Below are 27,332 nucleotides of genomic sequence, written 5' to 3'. Positions count from 1 at the left end.
AGTAGGGGACAATTACATTTGCAATGGACTTCCAAAATGACCATGGCATTGTTAACACCAGTAACAATCAGTCAGAGTGCTAATTACATAAACATCAACAGTCACCGCCTCCTGGAAACCAAATGATCACTGAAACAGACTAACACAGCTACCTCTTCAAGAATTGCCACAGCAGATACAGTATGTGGGAGAAGTGGAAAGAGAGAACACAGTAATGGGAAGTGAATTTGTGACAGCATTATAGCGTATTAAACATAAATGTGGCAGACGAACAGAATTCCTGGCCAAGATGAGGAAGGAGAAACAAGATTTTAAAACACAGGAAGTCATCCAAAGTTTGCAGTGACCAGAACTGGGATCATTCTTTTAACCTCTTGTTACTGCTGTAGACATGTTCTCCCTTCTTGGATCAAGGCCAGTGTTTACAACATATGACCAGTGACACGACAGCTATTTCAAAATGCTGTCCTACATGGACAGGACCATACGGGTCCCAGTTTGTAACTGGGATAGACTCACTTTTTTTGTGTACCCAAGAATTCTTACAAAATCCAGTTTGTACCCAAGGATTCTTACAAAATTCAGTTGATGAAAAGCAAGCCTTCAACATAATTTTTAAAATATCATTTCTTTTATTTTTGTTAGCATCCACATACAAAAGAGCATTGTAAAGACAACAGCATTTGCACAAATCAGTTTAAACCATTCTAAAGTTTTTCTCTAGTGACCCATTTGGCTTAGAAATCAGTGTTTGTGAAATAAGCTCCATTTGTTACATGGGGCTCCAAGTCGTGATTCTGTATTGTTTAAAACCCAATGCAATGGCAAAAAATCCCGTTACAGAAAGTTTTGCCATGTAAGGCTGATGTTGTCATCAGAGGTACCTTTTTTAAAAATTAAAAAATGTCTTATTCCCATCTCCCAAAGGTTATGAGGCTCCCTGGTCATCATATCCATTGTGAGGAAGCCCTTGAGCATCACAGGACAGGAGAAAGTCTTTAATTTCCTGTCACCAGGATGATTTTATTGGCAGCAAAACATTTTGGAAATTAAAGACATCTCACAGCCTCCTGACAGCTTCCTCATGACAAAAGGAACAACTGCAAAGTTTTGGACCATTTAGAGGATGGCAATCAGAAAATCTTTATGTCTGAAAGACTGCCAAAGCTAATGACATCATCAGCCTTATGCAGTGTAACTTTCCACAATAGGATTTCAGCCACTCTAAGCAAAGAACAGTGCAAAGTCATAGAACAAATCACACAAAATAAATTCAAAATAATTCAACAGAATTTAATACTATACTTAACATTGTTTCAGAAATGTGAAATGTACATTTTTTTAGCAAATTAAATACACATCTGAGAGAAAATTGAAATAAAATGTGGCAGCACTTACCCATTTAAACAGATATTTTAAAAGCTAAGTGCTTTGAACTTTACCTCCATATCATTTTTAAACAGAATGACTTAAATTGAATATTCACCTCGTGTCAGATCTACTGAGCTATAATTTTGCATTGACATTTTCCAGTCTTTAACATGTATTCAGATGACCTTCTCCACCATAGTATTGTGTGCATCTAATTAAGACAGCTACAGAGCCAAAACAAATGGTTCGTTTTCTTGTACACAAACACCCTGGAATGTCTAAATTAGATTAAATAGATGTCTTTTTCTATCCTTCACGGCCAATTATGATAAAAGGCACATTGTACAAATTATTCTGGTATCCCATATTTTAGAGCCCTTACCTTTTTAATAGGTTTAAGCAATCATCTCACACACACACACACACACACACACACACACACACACACACACACACGTGTCTTTGAAGCCTGAGCACAACGTGGCAAATGCTGTGACTTCAGGTGATGTGCAACTGGTCCATAAACATTGTAAATGTGAGCCAAAAAGACATAACAAAGAAACATGTCCCATGATACCATTTCTTTTCCCACAATAAACATGTTCATCCTTCCCTCATCAATAAAATAATACAAATATATCACGCATAATGCGCCCTAATTATACACCCAATCTTACATGTTCAGTAACTGCAGTTCTGTTCTTTTCTGTGGTGTCAAAGGTAGAAAACCTTAAAAAAGCACTCTGCCAAATTACATGTGTATTTACTCCTTTTACTTTCCCTTCGGGCACTCCGTTCCTTTAAAACACAATTGGGTTTGCAAATGAAGCACATGTTTACCTCTCAATTACCAATCAAAAAACAAAACAAGTTAATGTGCAAAACATGGAGGCAGGCAAGGTCACACTAGAATAGCTAGATTTCCTTTATTATTTTAAATAAAAACAAGGTGTTCATCTAGTTTAGTTGTCAGTGTTGAGTAGTAAAAGTTGACTCACAGTTCCCAGTATGTTTTACAAACATTGCAAGAAGTTGATACACTGGCTTTACAATTTTATTTGAAGACCCATCTTTGTAGAAACTACATATAGCCATTATGAACAAAATTATTTGCTCTTTATGGACAGAACCTGTTGGAGATCACAGAGCATATTGCTCTCCGCGGGCAAAGCATTCTGCATGATCTCCCAGTGTGCAACTGTATAAGCTGAAATTCACTCTGTTGAAAGCAACATTGATTTCTCCTTGCATAATGGAATAGTGAAGACTCACTTATGCAAACAGAACAAAAACAAAAAACAAAAACAAACAGGGGTTTGGCCTTTCCTACTGTAAATTGTGACCTTTTCCATTCTGTCAAATGAAAAAATGCTTGTTGTTGAAACGTTTGCAATCTCAAAGGGAAAGTTATGTAATTGGGAACTATTTCATTAACCTAATTTCTCCATGGTTTTTTTTAAATAATTGGCACATGAGATTCAGTATTCCAAGATTTATAAAATCGGCATTTTTTAAAAAAAAATCAAATGCAAAAACCTGGGCATATTTACAGTGTTTTTGTGACTTCAACACAGAAGGAAATAGTTACAAATAACATCTGCCTCTTTAAAGTGCCCTGCACATATTCCCACAGTAGATGGGACTCTCCTAAGCCACAGCATCTACAGCAAACCCCCACGCATTTCCTGGGAACTTCTCTATTAGAATATTCACAAAATAGCAGTAGCATAAAACTAAGCTTTTTCATTCAACTCTTGCTAACACAGAAATAGTTTCTGGTGGCAAATGCAACACCTGACTCAGATATTTCTATTCTAATCTTCACTGCACAGAAATTCATATAAAAGGTTGAAAAAATGTGTGAGGCCAGAAGATCGTGCAAGGGCAGTCATGCAAGCAGCAATAGCTGTTCCCGAAGTTGCTTGCTTCACAGCTGCTCTTCCTCCAGTTGTGCAATTGAGCACACATCTGGTTGTGCAACCAATCGCACCAGAGCCAGCCCAGGACACACAAAAGACACTTCTACAAATTGAATTTACATGCATGGGAAATGTCAAGAGAATTTTGGCCTTTTCTGAGATTTAGACAAGTAGCAAAATTTAGAGATTGACTTTAAATTAAATTTAGAGATTCTGTAGACTGAGGCTAGAGTCCAGGGAAGCCCATCCCACAACACTGTTTCCATTACTGGCATTAGGAGGGAAGATCTCAAAAACATGCACTGAAGGATTGGGAAGCCCTTGAGAGCTGGTTTGCAAGCAACACTGAGAGCTGCAACGGGGAAAGGAAAGGAAGTGGTAATGTTCTGTCATACTGACACAACCACACCAGTACAATGCTGGATTTAAACCTGAGCATTTTGTATAAATAGGATCATCTAAGCCCACTTGCCCTCTCCAGTACCACCAAAAAGAATTTTAATATCCTACTGACAGTACAAACAGCCCATTGCTTGGAATGTGTCACATGAAATGGCATTAACACAAAAATTAAAAGTCAGTTTAAAATTGCAGATGTATTCATAACCCCCCCCATACATATATATTTATTTAATTTGTAGAACTGAGAAATGCAAAATCTGATTTAAGAAACACATGGAAAAAATGCCAACATTCTAGGACTCTTAGGCATAATAACTTCACCATAAAAGACAACTCAGAATTTCTCTTGAGTGCTACACAATTAAGATACCAATATAAAAATAAGATGTTGCCAAGGCATACCAATTTAAGCTAATATTTATTTTATCTCTGCAAAGTGATTGGCTGCAGATTACAGCATCTTATACACCCCCACCTTTTCCTAAGATCAAGGAATGACCGTACCAAAGACTTTCATGTATTCAAAGCATATTCAATCTCTAACACTGAAGATCTATGACCTCACCTCTTAACTATGGCTTTCTTAATCCTGACAAAATCCTAAACACAAAGTACTGTTTCAAAGGAAGGAAGTGCTGAAAACAGAATACCATAAACACCACAGTAATTCTGGGGAGAGGATGAAAAAGCAATATAATTTTTCAGTGATTTTTTTCTCGGCTTTATCAGCTCCTGAAAGTATTGCCTTCATGATCAAGACATACAGTATGTTTTCATGGGGCTGTCAACATAACCTCTACATGTTAAATATGCTAGATATGTACCCAAATAATGCAGTTTTACAAATATTTCAAGGGAATATTTTCAGTTAAGTGCTACATGAGCCTGAAAGCTTCACAAGTATGTTCCTGAAGCCAGCTTTATTTTGAAAGTCTTTGCATTGCCAGCAAACAAATATCATTATTTACCCAAGCTTCTGAATATTCAAAACCTTCTGCTTGGTAGACAAGTCTGAAATCCCATGCCATGTCGATAGCTGTTCTGTTCTACTTCCAGCTGACATTCTCTTTAAAAGCGTCCTTGCATTGCATCTCCTATGGCTCCCCACACATCAAAGACAAACTCATCTGGAAATGCAAAGTCTCCTAAAGCTTCATCGAGGGCAATTGCAAACTCATCAGGATTATTCTTGCCTTTTCCGGCTTCTACCATGGTTGCAGCTAGAAGTAGAAGAAGAAAAAGAAGAGAAGTTAACTGGTACATTTCAGAGGCTCCAGTGTGAAACCTAGAGGTTATTTAGACTGTACTTGTATTTCATCTATTGGAAAATGTGCATCTGGCCTAAGTGTAAATTATAAAAACTAAGGGGGAAATATTCATAAAGTTGCTAATGACTTCTAAACATACATTGTAGTGAAGGTCCATGGAACATTTGTATGACCAGATGTGGCAACAGATTCCCTTTATACAAATGAAACAACCCAAGACCCCTGAAAGTGTTCAAAAATTCAAAACCAGTTGTCCATTGCTGATACAGTCCCATAAATTGGCCAGAGTCCATCTGCTGGCTCTCGCTGAAGGGCAAAAGTGAACTTGGCTTTCAGGTATCCTAGTAGATTTCCATCCTCTGACACAGGAAAGCCAAAAGTAGGGTAAAACGTTGTTAATACCCAACACTGACAGCATGGAAGCAGTACCCTAGAATTACTCAGAATTCTGTCTTATCACACTGGTTCCTGGTCAATTACTCTGTCTTGTCAAGGGAGACACACACCAGAGAGTGTGTTCTGGACCTCACAACAAAAAAACATGGATGAAAAGCTAATGATTTGTTCAGTTGTTCTTATTTGTAGGGGGAATTCAAAAGAAGTCTGATTTACTGATATATCCAAGTAAGCACAGTGTTTCTTGTCTGATTTGTGGGAAATCAGGTTAATGTGGTCTCTGTCACCATTTTCATATCAGCAACATTTATCTCTTTGTCTCACCATATAGGGTTGCTATGCTAATTAAACTGTGGAACTTAATTTGTTTCTACCACAAATGCTAAATCAGTCTTCAACAAATTAGGGTAAATAGCAAAAGCAAGCTGTAAAGCATTCTTTATTTTCCACAAAAGACAAGAAATCACATGCACACAGCATGGAAGCCACCTATGCCAGTCACCTACTTCTTTTTATACTGTTTGCAGCTGGTGAGCTTGATAACATAGAATAAAGTTTGGATCTCAAGTTACCCTGCCAGTTAAAAAGCCTCTTTCATTCGCAAACGCATTGTGCTTAGCCTAGTGAAACAGCACTATGTGAAAAAAGTTAGTCCAAATCAAAAGATGCTTTTCCACCAACATAAGCAAACTGTACTAGATTTTGCTCTCTCTCTCTCTCTCTCTCTTTTTTTTTTTTTTAAATGGTCCCCTAGGTATATGCTAGTGGCTGGATAGCTCAGTGGTTTGGGTATCAGGCTGTGGAGCTGGAAGTTGAGAGTTTGATGCTCCACTGTGTCTCCTGGGAAAATGGCCAGCCTGTGTGGCCTTGGGCAAGCTGCACAGTCCCAGGATATCTCCAGAAAAAGGGAAGGACAAACCACTTCTATTTTGTACATGGAACTCTGAAAAAAAGGTCACTATAAAGTCAGAATTGCCAGCTATATACAACAGTATATTGTTGTTGTTGTAGTGGTGGTGGTGGTAAATATAATCTGTCCACATCACTTTTTGGATGTAGGGTGTGACGCATGTTCATTAGTTTCCATGTTTTTCAATTCAGTTCTTCTAATTCAATTTGAATCCAATCTATTATTCCAGCTGAGTATCTAATCATTGGAACTACCCATGTGTTTATGGCTTTGATTGTATTTTCCCCATTTAATTTTGATTTTAAGATTTTTCCACAGTCTTTTGATATATTCCCTTTCTGTCAGTTCTTTAATTTTTGTGTGCACGATGTTATCTGCTTCTGGTATTCCAAGGTATGTATGATTTTCATCACTTGAGAATGATTTTATAAAATAGCCATTTTTAAAACTCTATTCCATCTAGTTTTTGGATCTTGCCACGGTGTACAGACAGAGTTGCACATTTGTCAATTCCAAATTTCATTTGGAAATCTTCACTAAATATTAGCACTGTGTTTAGCAGTGATTCTATCTCTGTGGAACTTTTTGCATATAGTTTTAGGTCATCCATGTATAAAGAGATGATTGATTTTTTCCTGCTTGTTCTGAAATATGGTAGACCTATCAAGTTTTAAAATTATTGACATGGGGGATTAAGTGAGATGTTAAACAGCAGTGGTGACAAAGCATCCCCTTGAAATATTCCTCTTTTGATGCTAACTTGCCAACTTTCTTCACCATAGGCCATTAGGAGAGTTTTCCATTTTTTCATGTTTTTTCTTGAGGAACTTCTGAATGTTTTTACAAATCCGAAACATTTTAGGCAGGTGTTAATCCAGCTGTGCGGCAATAAGTTAAATCCCTTTTTATAGTTTATCCATGTTAAGGTTTGTTTTTTGTCTTTTTTGTATTCTTCAGTATAATTTGACCTACAAGCAGCTGATCTTTCGTGACTCTTGTTCCCTATCTGTTCAGTTGGGTATAGGGAGTTTTCAATTAAGTAATGATATATTATTATTATTATTATTATTATTATTATTATTATTATTATTATTATTATTATTATTATTATTATTATTATTATTATTATTATTATTATTATTATTATTATTATTATTATTATTATTATTATTATTATTATTATTATTATTATTATTCAGAAACACAATGTTTTTAAAAACATTGACTGGTATTATATAACAGATACATGTTTTAACCAAAAACCTAGGTATCTGTTAAATATCAAGGCAGTATGTATGCCAGTTTTTGTATGGTGTGATTTCTGAGATCTGCAACTGCTTATAGTACAGTGTATAATTTCTTGATATTGTTCCCAATGACTACGGGGGACCACTGAAGTGTGTTTCTTTCAGAGGCAAGATGTTTCAATTGCCAGGTCTCTGGTAGTTTTTCCAATTCTTTATTTTAAATTCTGGCACACCCGGAATTGCAATGTCAATGATCCAGACATTTCTTCATCCTATTACTACTATGTCTGCTGTGTTATGTTCAAGATGCCTATCCATTTGGATCCGGAAGTCCCACAAGATCTTGACTTCCTCATTTTCTGACACCTTTTCTACCTGATGTTCCCATGGGTTTTTGGAGGCTGGCAAGTTATATTTTTTGCATAATGACCAGTGCACTCATTTTGCCACTCTATCATATCTACCTTTGTAATCTGTTTATGCAATCTTTGAACATTCACAGATGCAGTGTGGCATGGTTTCATCTTTTTCTTGGCAGAGTTGACATTTGCTGTTAGCGCTAATTCCTTGGATCCTAGCTTTCATCACGTTGGTTTGCAGTGCTTGTACAGTACTTATGCAGCAAAAATCAAGCCTTCAGATTCTTTCTTAAGAGTTCCCAGTTTTAGCTGTGTGCATTATGAATTATGATTACGCTTTCCAGCAATATTTCTTGGGCATTCTCCATGTAGTGGTTTATTTTTCCAGCTAATTAATTTATTTTCAAATTGTTGTTTCTTATATTGAGCCTTTGTTTTGGTCATTTTCAAAATATTCTCCATTTTCCTTAAGAATTTTTTCTCTGCTTGTACTCATATATTAATTTAGGCTTCTATTTTCCTTCTCTACTACCTCTAGTGTTTGCAGTGATCCACGGCCTCTGGGTTTTTGGGGTAAAAACACCAGGCACAGTTAATCAAACTTATAAAAATATGGACTGGTATTATATAACAGATACAAATTTTAATCAAAAACCTAAGTAGCTGTTAAATATTGGCACAGCATGAATGCTATTCCTAAACTGCCATTTTTGTGGGTCTGATGGTGTTATTTCTGAGATGTACAACTGCTTATAATACTGCATGAAATTTTTTGATATTGTTCCTGAAGCTCCGATGACTACGGGGACCACTGAAGTGTATTTAATCCACAAGCAAGATATTTTGATTGCCAGGTCTCTAGTTTTTGTTAAGTTTTCCCAATTCTTCTTCTTCTTCTTCTTCTTCTTCTTCATCATCATCATCATCTTCATCATTATATCTGTCCTCTAGCAGGTCATAAAATGAGGTGGGAACAAAATCTAGAACAGCTTATATAGAGAGCGAGGGTGATGTAATGAATAGAGTATTGGGCTCGGATGGCTGTAATTTGGAAGTGACTTGATGTCATGTAAGAAAGAGATATTATATGTCACAACATGCATCTACTGCAGGCAAGACGCTTCTCAGGCTGTAACAGAGCTGTCAGGTAATTGACCAGGTGCCTTTTATTAGCCGTCCCATAAGACTTCATAGAACACCACTAATATTTTTGCCTTCTGCTTATGGTTCTTCAGATCCACCTCAGTGTGTACAAGAGAGAATGAACTATGCCATAAAGAAAATTAATGCAGTATATCTAATATTCAAATATAACGTTCAAACCATGCCAGCAATAACATTGTTAATGTAAGGTATTTGACTTGGACATAGGGCACTCATTTCTGTTAAGAAGACGGCAGTCCAACATCTCAGAAAAATTGCACATTTATGAGTAAACCTTTCTAAAGAAAGTATAAAATATGCCCTTATTAAGATACATCTCAGTCACAGACCTTAAATTGTGCCCTTATATTTTATAACACAAAAGGTTGATCCCAGCAATTATGCTGATATACAATGGTCAGATACTGTCCTCTAGTGGTTATTTTCAAAAATTGCGATATGTTTTGATGGCTACTATGTTTTAGAAGGTTTTAGTTAAACGAATATCTTTTCCAAGTTACATTATTATGGTACACACACATCATAAGAACAAACACTGGTTTATATATTTCAATATATAGAAAACCCTTTAAATAAGTTCGTTATATCTCACATAGTTGGAGACTGACTTAATTTTGTTGTTTTAAAAAATATTATTGCCTGTAAACACTCCATAAAATGACTGCAATCTTTTTATAAAAACCTATTCTATCCATCCACTCAAATGCATGCAGCATCTCTACACCAGTGAAAAACATTTCCACCTCTGTTACAATAGGGATATGAACACTACATGCACTTATGTCGTTGTTACATGCCATCAAATCACCTCTGACTTACGATGACCCAATGAATGAAGGACCTCCAAAATGTCCTGTCCTCAATAGACCTGCTCAGATTTTGGAAACTCAACCCTGTGGCTTCCTTCATGGAGTCAGTTCATCTCATAACTGGTCTTCCTGTTTTACTGCTGCATTTATACAACAGATGAAAAACTTTTGATGGCCTCCATGCAGCAGCCGTTTAACTTGAATGTACTTTACTAACGTTGAAATGCGATGCAGTTTAACTAGAAATACAATTGGTGGCGGATGGGACTTTCAGGAGAGGATGAATGAAAACAAACACAGAAGAGGCAGCTCTCAATTCATTTTCACCATCTTCCGTTGCTTTCAGGAAGAGAGGCTCTTAAAAATGAATGATCCATTACGACAAATGAGATGCATGCAGATCACCATCTGTGTTTTCTGTCATTTGTCACCTTCATTTCACCCTCTGCATGCACAGCCACCTCACTGGCTGTTCTAACCAGTAATGTCATGATTCTTGGGACAGGGGCTGTCAAGACGCCCCTCGGAGGATCCTGGAGGATTGGGGGAAGGGGGAGGGACGTTTGAATTGTTAAAGGATTTTGCAAAACAAGGCTGGGTGCTCTTTGCTGCTGGTAGTTCCTTGTGGGATTTTGCTGCTCACTGAATTCCTAGGCTTGGCTTTCCAACTGAGCTTCATGCAACTATCCTGCTACCTCTCCTCCATTTATGGATTACAATTACCTTGTTCAAGTATTCTTTTTCCTCTCTGCTCATCAATGCCTGCTTTGCCTCATGTTCAGTTTGGAATTGGATTTATCCCTTTATTGTTTGTTTGTTTGTTTGCCTGTTTCTGATAACTGTAACTTTCATTTTTGGCCCATTTTATTTTTTTCAGGGGAACTTTCTCCCATTCCATTTTTGTCCTGTACGTTGCTCAGTTTTTCACTTACTGTGGACATTTTGCTGCTGGACTGTGGCATCACTGACACTGTCAACATCATCATTCACCCACGTAATGGTGGGGTGTAAAATCCTCAGTCCCATATTCTAGGCTAGGGGTTAGGGGTTTGGTGTGTGAGATTTTATAATATTTGACTGTATTTCTTGCTCTTGCCTTATTGCTTTTTAATTTTCTCCTGTTGAATAATTTGGGATTCTCGTGATCTAAATGCTTGAGGATCCTCTGACCATTTAGCTGCTTGCCTGTTTCAAGTTGGATTGCTTTAATTATTTTGCTATATTACTGGTGGTTTGTTTTTTCCTGATTGAAATTATTTTAAGGGAAGGAGGTTCTTTCCAGATCTGTTGCTTACATTCAATCTTTTATTTGGCTGGTAATTATTTGTATACTTGTAGTAGTTAATTCCCTTTTAAAACGTGATTTTCTTTAAGAAATATTTTATCTTTGAGTGTGTTCTGTCTCCGTATCCTTCAGTGGGGCTGTCAGGGTGGGGGCAGAATTCTTCCTTGCTTTTGTGCTCTCTGTGTTATGTGCAGGTGCTGTTGTGTTTTTCTTTTTCCTCATCGGCTTGATTTGATTCTTGTTAGGTGAGCGAGTGCTGGCACCCTACTTTTGCTCCATGAGCACTAGGGGTGGCACTGATCAGCTGGTAGCCTGGTGTAGGGGTGGTGGGTGCCAAATGGCACTTGCTGGGGTGCTCACTTCTTGGCTGGAGGGACATCTTTGTATGGCCCGTGAGTTCTGAGGGTTCAGCAGAGATCCTCTGCTTCTGAGGTTTTTTTCGGATATTTGTTTGGCTTTGAGATTTGGCCTAGGCAGAAGGTGAACTGGATGAGGTAAGTCAGGATGGTTACTGAGACGTCTTCTGGGACTAGAATTCTTTGTAATTAATTATGTTTGCCCCCACCCCAGCCAGAGAGTTCCTAGCTGGACTGGGTTGTCCCTGTTTAGTCAATGCGATAATAAGGTTCGCAAGCAAGGACATTTGGATCTGCCTTGCCTGCACCAACGTCATTCAACAAAGCAATTTGGAAGAGTACAGTTGTGCTGCCACCCCCATTCCCCTACTGATGTCTGATAAGATTGTTCGATGGTGGTTTTTCTTTCTTGTCTCTCTGTACTGTCACCTCCCTGCTGATGGTGGAGGGGGTGACTTGGTAGTAACATTCAGGTGGACAACCAGGAAGTTACCCATGTCACTTTAAATCTCAGCCAGGAAATTATTTTGGAAGTCAGAGAAACTAGGTTTCTTATAGCCCTTGGGCTGTTTAAAGTCTAGTCCATCAAACTAATCAGTTCAAGTAACATTGCAATTAATTTTAATCATTTGCAGCCACTTACGGTAATCAATGTAATACCCAAATCATATTCTTAATTTGATTCATGCTTCATTCTCATGTGAACTGAGCTACTCAAATATTAAAGAGTCATCACTCATTTGTTAGTTATGTGTTAAACATCTAGACTTAAAATTACTTTGCAGGAACTGATGTTATGGAAGTTATCAGTGTTAATGTGCTACGTTATCTAAGAGTGAAACCCTTTTCTGAACAGAATCCTGTGGGAGGGGGGCCATGTTCATCTCCTCTCTGCTGAGTGCACCTCTCACTCATGATGATTAGGCTAATCTAGCATGAGTAATAAAAATGAAATTCCTAACCAAACAGTAATTGGACATATCAGAATGAATTGATTTTTCACATTTCATTTTCATGGGTGATTGATCACAACTGGAATCATGGTATGACATTACATCGTAATTGAAATCATGCTAAGTAACAAATAAGTCTCCATCTCATTTACATCTCTGAGATGGGAGACTGAAGACTTCTTATCTGTAACAAAATATGCTCATTTTGCTGCCCTGCTTTATAATCTTGGTTATGTGGAAATAATGGACTGGTTCCATTCACAGCATGTTTAGATGGTGCTTAGATAATTGGTCCTAACAAAAGAAGAAAATGGCTGTGAAATGGATGTGCAATAGTGGTAAGCATGTGCATTGTCCTCAGTTCAGCATGTTTGCACATAGCCACCATGGGTGTTCTCAATGGAGTCAGCTCTCCCAGTGCCAGTCCATGGAAGGACAAGAAGAGAGGCATAGATTTGGGGTACAATCCTGTAACCACTCAGCCTTACATAAATCCCATTTGACTCAATGGAACTTAATTCTGAGTAGACAGGACTGAACCTCAGTCTGGTCAAACCCAATCCCACCCCAACAGTTTATGTTTACAAATCTAACCGAATGAGCCATCTATGAACGATACATACCTATGAGTGAATCCTGCCATCATCTGTCACACATTAAATTAAATTAACATGCTGCAGATTTTAACACAGTACACCACTGTTTTGTCCAAGCTTGGCAAATTTCTGCAAAAGGCCTAAGTGATTAACATTTTAATTAGAGGATGCAAAACCTAATTGAATTTTGATTCACATTAGTGGGTAAAAATTTTTAATTAAACAAGTAAAAGATGACACTAAATGTCAAGTCAGTAATTTAAAAAAGAAAATGACATCTCTTGTAGTTGAGACTGTTTCCCCAAGTGGCATTTTGTTGTTTACGCCTTCCAGTTGCCTCTCTCTCTTTTCTGAAGTTTAAGTTGGCTTCCCCACCCTGGCATTTCCCAAATGCCTTGGAGTTCAGTCCCTTGATTCAGCTGCATGCCAGGAATAGTACAATTTGTGCTCCAGTGTATCAGGAAAGGGCCGGGCTGGAGACAGCTGCCCTATAATGTGCTGATCTCAATTCATTGCTGATTTGCATCTCCCTTACCTTTTCTTACCCCATCTCCAGGGCCAGCAATAATTAAGTTGTTTACTCACCCGTCAAGTACTAGATCGTTTGTCTGGACTTGAAAATCTTCATTTGAGTTAGGAGACCCTGCACCCATATAAGACTGAAGTGCAACAATAAGTGGTTTTAAAGATTAGTCAAAGGTGGAGAGAATATTTAAATCAGAAATTTTTGCAGCATAAGCAAAATATTTCTGTGCACTACTGAAAAACTGCATCCTCTGTCTCTCCACCCAACCAGAATCACGACGAGTGGTCTCTAAAGATGAATAATAGGACACATATTTTACTTACAAATGCCAAAGCAAAAAAAGCAAAGCATGCTGCTTATAAACCACCCCATAATGTTTAAAGGTCTCTCTGGATGGTTTACAATTTAATTATGCAGGCTACACATTCCCTTCCACTAGCAAGCTACTATTGAGGATACTCAATTTACTGACCTCACAAATACGGAAGGCTGAGTGAACCTCAAGCCAGCCCAGGATCAAACTCAGCTCATGAGCAGAATCTTCAGTGCAGTACTGCAGTTTAACCACTGTTCCACGAGGATCCCTATATTGTTGTGCTGAGACCCAAAACTATAATTCCAGGCATCTCCAAATCAACGGACAATTGTACGCTATTCCAATTGGCCCATACTTGTGTATCCCCTTGGTTCTATTGCTGGGGAAGACTGGGCTGTCACCAATTAAGCTACATCCTTTGTCTCTCCCTCTTTTACACACACATGCATGTACTGTGGTGCCTCGCACAACGGGCACCTCATAGAGCGATGAATTCGCTCTACGAGGCCGGTTTTGCAATCGCAAATGCGATCACAAAACGGTGCCTGCGTAGGGCGAAAATCGCAGAGCGAAGGTCGGTAAGCGGTTCGCTTACCGACCTTCGCTTTGCGACCCGCCGATCAGCTGTTAGGCGGCTTCAAAATGGCCACCGGAAGCCACAAAATGGCCGCGCGCAGCGTTTTCATGCCCTCGTTAAGCGAGGGGAGGGCGCGAAAATGGCTGCCGGCCATCGGAGAAACATCGCTTTATGGTGAGTAAAGCTGCTATTGGAACGCATTAAACTAAGTTTAATGCGTTCCAATGGCTTTTTTTGATCCGTACAGCAATGTTTTCACACAGCGAGGGTTAATCCGGAACGGATTAACCTTGTTGTGCGAGGCACCACTGTATTTTGCAATCTGTGCCCCATCCTCACTGCTGCTGTTGCCATGCTCAGCTGTGCCTCTTCTCTATCCCTGATGCTCAACCTTTCTCCATGCCTTTATATTTTAATTCTTAACCTTGAATTTTAAATTAATTGGGATCTAATTAAATTAAGTCACCATTCTCATTGCATTTTGCTGACATTAGGGTAAAAATTAAAGTTTAGCACAATTAATTTTAAAATGCATTTAGTCTAAGCTCTATGTTTAGTGCATATGGAAACGGAAACAGGATGAAAGATTCCCTTGCTCATCTCCCTTTGCTGGTTTGCAAAAGGTACCTTCATATGGTATTTAGCTTGTTTGGGAAACAGGGCTGTAAGCTGAAATTAGTTTTCTAGTCATTTTTTTAGCAGTCCAAATGAAAATTGATAAGACTTGCGAGGGGGGAACGGGACTAAAAATGCTAGGAGAATTGAAAGGCAGTAGGAAATCAGAAATGCAAACCATGAGATAGATTGATTCAAGAAAGGAAGTCACAACCTGTAGGCTGCAAGGCCTAGGCAGGCTATTCATTATTACAGGACCTTTTAGGAGTTTTCCATTCATAGGGTCTCATGGCATGAATCAGAAATAGAGATGGGCATGAACCACAGTTTGACGGTTTGGCCGAGTTCGGTGCAGCACCCACACAGGTGTTATGATAATGCTACACACACTGCACTTTCCTGCCTCCTCTTTGCACTTGCCTCTTCTCTGGGAGATGCATGCTTCCTTCCTTGCCTCTCAAGCATAACTGCCCACTCACAGATTGTATCATGTGCTTCTCTCCTCTGCCTCCTCCAGCAGCTGCCCACTCAAAGGACATACTGTGGGCTTCCCTGCCCCATCTCCTCATCTGAGTGGGCAACCATCAGAGGAGGCATAGGAGAGAAGCATGCACTGCAATCCGTGGAGTGGGCAGTCATGCTTGGGGAGGCAGGGATGGAGGCACACATTGACCAAGGAATGGGAAAGTATGCAGAGGAGGCAGGAGAGGGGAATGTGTGGCACCCGCATAACACCTGTGTAGTTGCAGTGGTGAACTTGGCCAAATCACCAAACTGTGGCTCATGCCCATCTCTAGTCAGAAACTAGCTAACAATACATAGCAACCACAACTGCATTTTAGCTGACTGAGTACATTCCAAATATACCAAATATTTAATAAGGCATTTAATCTCTCTCTCTCTCTCTCTCTCTCTCTCTCTCTCTCTCTCTCTCTCTCTCTCTCTCTCTCTCTCTCTCTCTCTCTCTCACACACACACACACACACACACACACACACACACACACTTAAAATTCTTTCCCTCCCCCATATCCTGACCACCAAAAGGGGCAGAATTTTTTGTCCCCCTTGCAAAAGATGTCCATACTCAGGTTATGAGCAGAATTTGAATGCAACTAGGAACAAGACTTAATTATATGAATGCTCACCTAATTCGAGGTCTCTTATTCCCATGTACATTTCAAGAAGATCATCCACTTTTTTAATAGCTTTTTCTTCAACATCTGAAGGCTTCACCAAAAGAAAGAAACACATGGATTTTTTTTAAAAAAAGCCTTTTAACTAGAACTTGAATAATAGGGGAGTGCAGAAATAGCCCTTGGATGCTCAGAGGTTGTCTGTCGTTTTATACTTCTATTAGCATGTGAGGGTTCCTATATTTGCCTGGGGAAAGCTTTGTGAGCACAGATGTCCTATGGGAAAGGAGGAAATGTCGTCTTTTGGTAGGGTCTTTAGGGAAGCTGAGGGACGTACATAAGACATAAGACATAAGAAATTTATTTGTCATTGCACTCACAAGTGGGTGCAACGAAATGAGGTGCTCTTCCCCAAGGTAAAACTGGACAACACCACTACAAAAAAAAAAAGTTTAAAAAAAAAAGTTTAAAAAGTTAACTTTTTTCTTCCCATCTCAGGCCCCTCAGAGAAGGCCTGGGACTGATAATCGTAAATTTCATAATAGTGATTACTGTCCGCAATAAGGGTAGGAGATTGGGCCGGGAGGGTAGGAAAATGACCAAAAAAAGGAGTAATAAGAAGTCCCCGTCTACTATACAGTCTGGCCACACTACAGGTGAAATCCTCAGGCGCAGTTACACAAACCGTGCTACTTTTAGATGTGAACTGCTGTGTTAAGAAAGCTCTGTAGACATTATCAGTTGCATACTGAGCAAGGCAATTCAGTGGGAAACAAGTAATGCCTACAGAGATTTCTTAATTAATGGTAATTCATGTCTAAAACTGACACTGTCCATGCACCTGCGAAACAGGATTTCGGCCTACACCTTAGAGATAACCTATCATTAGAAGTTAAACCATATTAGTATTCAAGAATTGTGACTGAGATAGTCTTGTATCTGGGAGACCAGATTTGCAAAGGAGGAAGGCTTATGACCTATATGTCAATCATAAAATAAACTAAGTTTTATTTTAAGCAAATTACAGAGGAGAGAAAAGCGCTTGCTCTGATCATCACACACCATCAGCCCTTAAGCGTTCTAGTGACAGGTTATGTATAATTTTTATTTTGGTCCTTGCTCAGCAGGGTTTAGGCAGTAGCTCCATTGCATACATTAAACTGTTATACCATAAATGTAATTAATTAAGTCTACATCCCCCTATGATTTCAGATTGTTCATTTTTTTGCCTAGTATATCCAAATGTCTAAAATGTGACCTTTTCTGGACATTTTACATTTCAACCTATGCAAAGTTTTAATCTAGTGAAAATATCAGCTAAAATCCAAACATTTAAAGCTGCAATGCTATATACATTTATTTGGGAATACATCTCAATGAAGTCAGTATGCCTTGCTTCTGAATATACTAGGTTAGGAGACTACTGCACTTAAAGGTCATCTGAAAATAATTGTATGTAAAAAAATAAAAGAAAACAGACATTTATTACATTTACAATATTGCACATAAATTACCTTACAACAAGGTACAGCGGTGCCCCGCAAAGCGACAATAATCCGTTCTGAAAAAATCGTCACTATCCGGATTCGTCACTATGTGGGACTAAAAACCCCATAGGAACGCATTAAAACACGTTTAATGCGTTCCTATGGGGGGAAACTCACCACTATGTGGAAATCCTCCATACGGCCACCATTTTCGCTGCCCGGTATGCAAGGGAAACCACGCGAAAACGCTGCGGGTGGCCATTTTTTTGGTGGCCATTTTGGAACCGCCGATCAGCTGTTTTTAAAACATCGCAATGCGAAGATCGGTAAGCGAAACGCTTACCGATCATCGCAATGCGATTTTTGGCCATTGAGAACATCGCAATGCGATCGCAAAAAAAGCATCACTATGTGGATTTGTTGTTAAACGGGGCGCTCGCTATGCGGGGCACCACTGTAATTTATGTGCAATGTTGTAAATTAAATCCACTTTTAATTAAATGCATTTCAATACTGCATTCCTTAACACCCTGGAGGAAAAAGTATCCCCCCCAAAAAATGTAAATTGTACTCAAAGAGCCTCTAGACTGCAGCTTTAATTTGTGATTTAAACACAATTTTGCTTCCTCCTGTTTTAAGCCTTTCTCCCCTGGTGACTGGGATAAAGATTGAGATGGTCTGAGAAGGCCTGGGGACCCACAGGTTCTATTTTCCCCTCCTCAATGTAGAGTGTATCACTGATTTTCTTACTAGAATTAGTCCAGTTATTGATTCTATTCTACATAGTATCTGGGACACTACTGTGTTTCTTTTTCTCTCATTTATCCATTCTGTGCATGCCCTACACGTTTTCTTCACTTTATAGCAGGCTAACCCAATTACAGTGGTGCCTCGCTTTACGACTGCCCTGCATTATGATGAATCTGCTTTACGACGATCTTTTTGCGATTGCAATTGTGATCGCAAAACGATAGTCTAAATGGGGGAATTTTGCTTTGCGATGATCGGTTTCCTGCTTCGGGAACCAATTCTTCACAAAATGATGCTTTTCTAACAGCTAGTCTGCGGTTTCAAAATGGCCACCGGGTAATTAAAATGGCTCCCCGCTGTTTTTAGGGACGGATTTCTCGCTATACAGGCAGTGAAAATGGCTGCCATATGGAGGATCTTCGCTGGACGGTGAGTTTTTACCCCACTGGAACACTTTGAACGGGTTTCAATGCGTTTCAATGGTTTTTTTTATTTCGCTTTATGATGTTTTGGCTTAACGGTGATTTTCCTGGAACGGATTATCGTTCTTAAGCGAGGCACCACTGTAGTTATCCAACACCATATAAGGAATACTTAAAATGCCTAGATTGTTATCCCAAATCTTCATTTCACCTCTGACTGTATTTGGAATTGTAACTATCATACCAGGAAGCTTTTCTATATAACTACAGAAATGCAAATAGCCCCGTTTGTAATACAGCAGGACCCCCATATCCATGGAGGATTGATTCAAAGCCCCACCCCCGGAAGATGCTGAAAAACATGGATAATAGAGAACACTATTATAATAGTGAATGCTATACTAGTAGCCAGTTCTGGAAACTTCATATATATTGGGCTTCTTTTAGTATTTTTAATATTTGCATACCATGAATAAGTGACTCATTGGATACTGATCCCATGGATAAGGGGGTCCTGCTGTATTGATTTGTCCCAGTTTTCTATCCTTATACATTAACATTTACTAATGCAACTGAACTGGGTCAAATATGGCATTTTTCACAGGTCTGGAAATGAACAGTGTGGCCATTTACCTGTCCCTTTCTTGTCAAGGTCACCTTTATTGCAGTTTCTCAATACTAGTTTTTTAAACCACACTACATGTCATGTTTTTGTGATTCATAAAACTGTTCCCATGATCAGTGGTGTAGTGGAGCAAAAGCTCACAGGATCAACGCCCCTGGAACTTTCAGAGTTAACAAGGACTATGACATTATCACTGGCACTCCTCCCCATCCATTCCTGTTTCTTTTGAATTTTAATGCAGTCCTCACAGTAGCTGGGGGAGAAACTGATTTTCCTAGGAATGGTGTATTGTTGCAAGCTGTCCCTGATGCAACGAATTTGAAAGTCCTTTGTTCTCCAGTGGGCAATTATGAGCCACTAACTTTACAAAAGACTTCTTCCTTTCTTGGTATGGATCAATCCATGTTCCTGCATGTTTGGACTATCCTTGGGGGAAGATATGAAAGCAGCTATAGTGGACATTGATCCTTCCAAGCTGCTAGCCATGATATCTGAATCTTAAGCCTTGAAGCTGCTTTAAAGAATTCATCCATCCCAAAAGTTCTATCCCTTATCTCAATGAGGCAGAATCCTATAGCAGAAACTCACCATTTCCTCTATAGTAGCAGGGCCCTTGGATCTCAGTCGAAGAGTCTCTCTCCCTCTGGAAATTTTTCCTTCTGTAAAACTTTCTTCTGTAAGACTTCCAACTTTTGACCTTGGTTCAATCATTTCTGTAATAGACATAGCACTTACATAATTGGGAGTTTTAATCCAAATATGATTATTTTTGTTTGAGATATTGTTGAAAGGAAAGTCAAAACTAGGGTTCATTGTGCAATATGACAGCATTTGGCAATCTGACAACAAGAACATCTTAACCCGGATTTATTCTTGGGACTGCTTTTGCCATCGGGGGCTGCTGAAGTCTTTTGCTTTGGCCTAACATGTTACCTTGTAGGGTTATACATTTCTAGAATAGCTGAACTGAGTACTTTGTGTCACTCTGGGTCACCACAGTTGTAAACTTAGTCACAAAAGGTATATTGATCCATTTACTGCTTTCTTTAAAAGACTGAAATAAATAATTGTTATAACAAAGGCACTTAAATCTCCGTATTGCACATGTAAATGAGCTCATAGTCAAAGTGTTGAGGAATGCTGCAAACTCACACATTCTGTCAAGGCAAAACAGAATTAAGAATATGAGGTGAGACTCTGGGCCCTAAGTGCTTCAGTGACTGCTGCTGTTATGTACAGCACTTACACTCCAATTGTTATAGCAAAACTCTTATATCTGTGGGATCAGTATCCATGGTTTTACTTATCCTCATCTGAAAATATTAAAAATATTAAAAAAAAAAACCAGAAATACATAGTTCTATGATGTAATTACCAGAACTGTCCACTAAAGGAAGCCAGAGATCATGCTATGTATAAGATTTACCATTCATCGGTTTTGGCATCCTTGGGGTGTGTGGAACTGATCATGTGCTACTGTACATGGGGTTCTACTATACATGAAGATGTTAATCTTGACTGTCAGATCTTTTCACAAGAAGTCCCAGCTATTCACGAATGTACAGTCGTGCCCTGTTTAACGATTACTCCGTATAACGACGAATCCGCTTCACGATTTAAATGGGTTTTTTTTCCGCTTCGCTTTGCGAAGATCAGTTCCCTGCTTCGGGAACTGATTCTTCCCATTATGACGATCAAAACAGCTGATCGTCGGGTTTTCAAAATGGCCACCGGGTGCTCAAAATGGCTCCCTGCTGTGTTTTTAGATGGATTCCTCGCTCTACAGGCACAAAAAATGGCCGCCCCTATGGAGCATCATCGCTGGACAGTGAGTTTTTCAGCCCATTGGAATGCATTGAACGGTTTTCAATGTGTTTCAATGGGCTTTTTTATTTCGCTTTATGATGTTTTCGCTCTACAGCGATTTCGCTGGAACGAATTAACGTCGTTAAGTGAGGCACCACTGTATATCATACAAGATTTTGTGGGCAAGTGCAAGAAGCATAGGGGAGAGTGGAAACTTGTAGGCAAACAAACAAACATTAAGAAGTTGCATTTCACAGCACTGTAGCAAGACCTATCACATAGTCTTTGGTCTACAAGTTTTGTCGTATGAATTAGAAAACCCCAGATGACAGATGAAAAACAAGCCTATGAGAAGAAAAACTATTTAAAAATATTGTTCCCTGTCATTTATGCACTATGTTCTTGGTGTTTTTTTTTTCTACTTTATTTTAAACCAAGTTGCCTAGAACCACATCCTACCAGCTGTGCCATCTTCAATAACCCACCAGTTTTGAACACCCACATATGTTGGTGCCAGGGGAGGGGATGTTATTGAGCCCAGATCGCTGCACCATGTTTAGTAGTTGCCATTAACTGAATGGCAGGCCTGTTTTAAGCCTTATGCTTCATGCAGCATAGCTTCTTTTGCATTTTACTCTATCTGGGATCATACATAAAAGGAAACTGCAGATTCACATACTATAGATACGGTATGTATCACTCACCAAATGATTTCATTGGCTCTACCAATTTTAGCATAATTGTCTGGCCCTTCTCCAAGTCCTTTAAATGCTTAGCAACTTCATAATGACGACAGCCTACTACACTTTTTCCATTTATAGATTCTACATGATCACCAACACATATCACTTTTATTTGGTCGATAAGGCTGCCTTCTTTAATTCTCTGTTGAATTAAAAAAAACAGTTAGTTGTAATGAATGCAAGAAGAAAGAGACTTATCTGCAGGGTTATTTGCTGGGCCAAGTATGGAAACACAGAGATCTCACTTTTAGAGCCAGGTCAAGTATACAAAAAGTTGAGTTGCCTTAATCTTCACCCACCCATATTTAAAACTGTCAGATGGATGACAGAAGAAACACTAAAATTGTAAAAGACGGGCAGGAAGCAAAAGTAAAAGGTGATAAATAGGGCCCAGAGCCCTGAATGCAGTTTTTCAGTGATTGTCACATAAAGACACAGAGAAGTATTACAATAACCAGTGCAAAGGAATAGAGTATTTATGTTCTGCTTTATTCTCTACTTTGCATTCCAGTCACCTATGAAACATGATAGCTATCTTCAAGTATCTGACACATTATCATGCTGAAGATGGGAAAAGCTATTCTCTCCTTGCTGGGGTGGCTCATGAACTAGGAAAAGAGGTTGCCTCAACCAAATATTCAACCATCTGTGCGTGTTGCTCTCAAAGGAATGGTGAGCACTAATAGATTCAACACTACAAAGAAGCAGATTTTCACCATACTGTGGTAATAACTATATGATAGAGGATACAACTGTGCAGGTAAGTGGTAAACTATCCTTCACCAAAAGGCATTTTAGTAGAGGCTACATCACCTCTCATGTTAAAGATCATATAAGGATCAGAGTGGTGGACAACACGACCTCCAAGTCTCCTATTCTATTACACCAGAAGTAAAAAATGCACTTTAGTGTCCCTCTTTTCAACTGTAACATATGGAAATAAAACAGTAAAACATGTAGTCTACCCTGTCTGCTTTCTGAATAAGAGCACAAATTTTGCCCACATTTTGAGCTTTTATATATATATATATATATATATATATATATATATATATATATATATATATATATATATATATATATATATATATATATATATATATATATATATATATATATATATATATATATATATATTTAAAAATTAAATTTTTAATTTAATTAAATTCTAAATAAATTTTAATATATTTAAAAATTAAATTTTTATATATAATATATAATTTTATATATACATGTATACATATATATATACATATACATATATACATACATACATACACACATATATATATATACATACACACACACACACATATATATGTCTTATGCTGCAATGCCCATTTTTAAAATTGCAGCATAAGACAATCAAAAATATATAAAATACAAAATTATACTATCAATATGTATCATCCAATATGCAATGAATTTATCACATGTAAGAAGTTAAGTAACTATGCTGAGTGAAGCACTCTTTCAAATTACATGTGACTAAATCCAAATTTTAGTCACATTACCAGAGAGAAGATTCCCTGGAAAAGACACTGATGTTGGGAAAGTGTGACGGCAAGAGGAGAAGGGGACGACAGAGGATGAGATGGTTGGACAGTGTCATCAAAGCTACCAATATGAATTTGACCCAACTCTGGCAGGCAGTGGAAGACAGGAGGGCCTGGCATGCTCTGGTCCATGGGGTCACAAAGAGTTGGACACGACTAAACGACTAAACAACAAAATCCAACTTTAGTTCCCATTAGGGGAGATCCACTGAAAAAATTGTAACCTATTTGTCATAGGTCCCATTGATTTCAGTGGGTCTACTCTATGTGTGCTCCTGCCAACCTAGCGGTTTGAAAGCATGCAAATGAAAGTAGATAAATAGGGACCACCTCGGTGGGAAGGTAACAGCGTTCTGTGTCTAAGTTGCACTGGCCATGTGACCACGGAAGATTGTCTTCGGACAAAACACTGGCTCTATGGCTTGGAAACGGGGATGAGCACCGCCCCCTAGAGTCGAACACGACTGGACAAAAATTGTCAAGGGGAACCTTTACCTTTTTACTCTATGTGTGTGTGTTCTGTGCTGTCAAGTCAGAACCTACTCATAGCATCCCCATTAGGGCTTTCAAGGTAAGTGAGATATTTAAGGAGTGATTTTACCAGTTCTACTCCTCCAATGAGTTTCCATGGCTAAATGGGAATTTGAACATTGTTCTCCAGAGTCCTAGTCCGTCACTCTATCCACCATACCACACTGGGAATGGGTCTATTCTAGCTGAAACTAAAAAGGGATTTAGCATATAAAGTTTTAGCCTATTTCTTTTAAATATGGTGCAAGAAACTCTGCATTCATGAAATGGCTTCAATATCCCACATTCAGTCATCAACTTTTTTGATGCTGTTTCACTAATTTCTCGGTTCACTCCATTGTCCTTACCTTAATGAAGGCATATCCATTTCCGTTATCAGTAATTGTAAGGCCCAGTGAATCTTCAGACTTGAAAACTTCTACCTCCTTTTTTATTCCTTTTATATGAGCAAATATGAAGTCTTCAAGACCAATCTGCACTCCTAACAGCTTGTCCATATCAATTTTGTGTGTATTTAAAGTGCAAAACATTATCTACAAGGGAAGAAAAGGAAATGCATTTCATTAACGTTTTAGAAAAAAAAAAAGGCCCGGGGAAATGCTCCTGACATAGCAAGATGGTGCATGCACTCATCCCACGGTGGAAGAAGGAAGCCACAGTGCCTTGTATTTTACGCAGTATTTTCTATAATGTTTCTTTTGTTTCAAGTACATGCTCCCTTTATCAAAACACAGACTGATTACAAAAGCCATTTTATGAAGAAAAACAAAAGGCTGTGCCACCTCCATGCAACAAAAATGCTTTGTGTAAGGCTGAGAATATCATCAGCTGCAGTGAATATTTCAGAAATGAAACACCTCCAATCCCCCCCCCCCTCCATGAAGATCCTGAGACTCCCATGGAATCTCTCTCATTGTAGGGAAGCCATGGGGGGGAGTCTTTAATCTTCAAAAATCTCTGCTGCTGGGATGACTCTACCAGAAACAGTGATTTTTAAGAAATTAAAGACTTTTACACACACACACTTTCACAGCTCCCCCACAGGCTCCCCCACAACTAAAAGGATTCCATGAGAGCCCCTGAACCTTGGAGGGAAATATGAAATGTTGTATTTCTGAAAAACCACTGTGGCTGGTGACGTTATCAACCTTATGCAGCACAACACACAGAGCAGGGTTTCAACCAATATAGGATCTAACCCACAGAAGCAAAAAATCAAAATTATGCAACAAACATCGAAGCCATGTTTTACAATGACCTCCTAAATTTACTGCAAGAACAACATCACAAGGAAATAAGAATGGATGATACAGCCTAGCTTTGAAAGAACATATATTTTGCATTAAGTAGAGCAATGTGGGTCCCAAAAAAGGCAATTGAGGGCCTGTACAGGCTTAATTAATTCTGGTATCTGTGATCTCTAGACAATAGAAAGAAGAATCAATTTATAGAAGCTGCTCACCCCAAAGGAATTACGTGAAAAAGGCCGATAAATAGTGGCTCAACTACAACTGTTTATGGAGATAAGAGATATAGATACAGCTAGAACAATGATTCCCTACCTTGGATTCCCAAACGTTCCTGGACAAATTCCAAGATGCCCTCATCACCAGCTCTGCTAACCAGGATTTCTGGAAGTTATAGTCCAAGAACATCTGGGGACCCAAGTTTGGGAATGATTAATCTAGAAGAAGAGCAGTATTTTTCCAGTTTCATTTCAGGACTTATTTGACCCACAATCATTCTCACAATCTAGATGATAGTGGGAAGTTTAAACGGCAGAAATCCCAAACCTTAAAGCAAATGTCAACACAGCGGCCAAAATCCTGTTGCTTAGCATAGTAGATAATCTAGACTAGGTCCATTGAATCAATGAAGATTTGGTGAGATAACTCCTCCATACGCTCCATGAACTTGAAGGAGCCTAACTGCAACTTACTGTACAGCTAAAGTAGACTAGTTTGAAGCATTGGAATTTATGGAAGAGTTGAGTCATCAAATCCTTACAGATTCAATGGACCTACTCTAATGTGATTCACTAAGCTAAACAACAGGATTTTGGCCAGAAGAGGTCCTTCAAGGGTACTGGGCAGATCCTGTAGCCATTATTTTAAACTGCGCTTCTCTCTTGAATCGCACAGGTTTGAGCAGCATTGGTTCTACATGGATGTTTTTTCAATAAACAAATATTTCAATTAATCAATCAATATTCAAAAAATAAATAAAGAAGGACCCCTGTATCTGCAGATCAGTTCCACCACCACCACCACCCCCGATGCTGAAAAACAGATTACAATGAATGCTACTGTAATAGCGAAATATAGCATGGCCTCTGCCTACCTCTAGTGGCCAGTTCTAGTAACTTCATCTTTAGAAATATCTATTTCTAGAATACTGTATTTCTTTTAATATTTTCAGACTGTGGATAAGTGAATCAGTGGATACTGATTCTGCAGATACAGGGTTCCTACTGTATTTAATAAATACTGTACTGCTATTCATCTCCAGGAAGTGGTCTGGAAAGGGTGTCTTGCCCTTCCCCAAGAGCCCTGTTGTTGACAGAGTAGGAGCCCCTGGTCTAATGGCAGCAGTCCAGCCAGCCCCCTCTCCTGTTGTGGCAGCTCCACATGGTACCCAGGGAGAGTCCTGAGGCATCCCAGGAGACTGACATGGGGCAGGGTGTGTGTGTGTGTGTGTGTGTGTGTGTGTGTGTGTGTGTGTGTGTGTGTGTGTGTGAGAGAGAGAGAGAGAGAGAGAGAGAGAGAGAGAGAGAGATAATTAACTGCTTATGCTTTTTAGTTATGTTGGAGGGGCATAGGAGTAATACATGGATTTTGAACTACAAAAAGGGTCAAGCACTCTATTAATATCCATATTACCATTAGTCATTCTTTTAGAAGTAATGTATTATCTTCATGCGGCTACCCTTTCTCTAACCTTTCAAAGTTCTTCTCTTTAATATTTAAAAGTAGAAAAATGACCAAAAATCCACCAAATGGCCCTAACAAAATTTTTTGAAAATAATGAATAAATGTTATTGAAGGCAAACCCCAGTGTGCTCCATTAAACTTCTGTGAAATGCTCATAGTTCTGTACTCAAACATTTAAAGCAGGCGCCCTCTCTCATATTCTTTTTCTGAGCAATGAATTATTCACAATATTATTTGCATTAATACAGAGCAGTAATACAACCATGTACGTACATCCT

At 38.7% G+C, this 27,332-nt stretch overlaps 1 protein-coding gene across 1 annotated transcript in view; it reads right to left on the bottom strand.

Moving 5' to 3' along the window:
• Positions 1-612: 612 nt before the first annotated feature.
• GIPC2 (GIPC PDZ domain containing family member 2) overlaps positions 613-27,332 on the bottom strand; it is a 47,360-nt gene continuing 20,640 nt past the window's right edge. The window contains exons 2-6 of the mRNA XM_072997829.2: positions 24,472-24,657; positions 21,999-22,179; positions 20,077-20,201; positions 16,217-16,298; positions 613-4,912 (exon numbers count right to left, since the gene is read on the bottom strand). Of these exons, the coding sequence (XP_072853930.2) occupies positions 4,761-4,912; positions 16,217-16,298; positions 20,077-20,201; positions 21,999-22,179; positions 24,472-24,657 (726 nt within the window). The 3' untranslated portion in view covers positions 613-4,760. The remainder of the gene's footprint in view (positions 4,913-16,216; positions 16,299-20,076; positions 20,202-21,998; positions 22,180-24,471; positions 24,658-27,332) is intronic.

The sequence above is a fragment of the Pogona vitticeps genome, chromosome 4, assembly GCF_051106095.1.
Source record: "Pogona vitticeps strain Pit_001003342236 chromosome 4, PviZW2.1, whole genome shotgun sequence".
Lineage (NCBI taxonomy): Eukaryota > Metazoa > Chordata > Lepidosauria > Squamata > Agamidae > Pogona > Pogona vitticeps.
The sequence above is the reverse complement of the archived record's forward strand: the minus strand, read 5'-3'. Positions and strand labels throughout refer to the sequence as shown.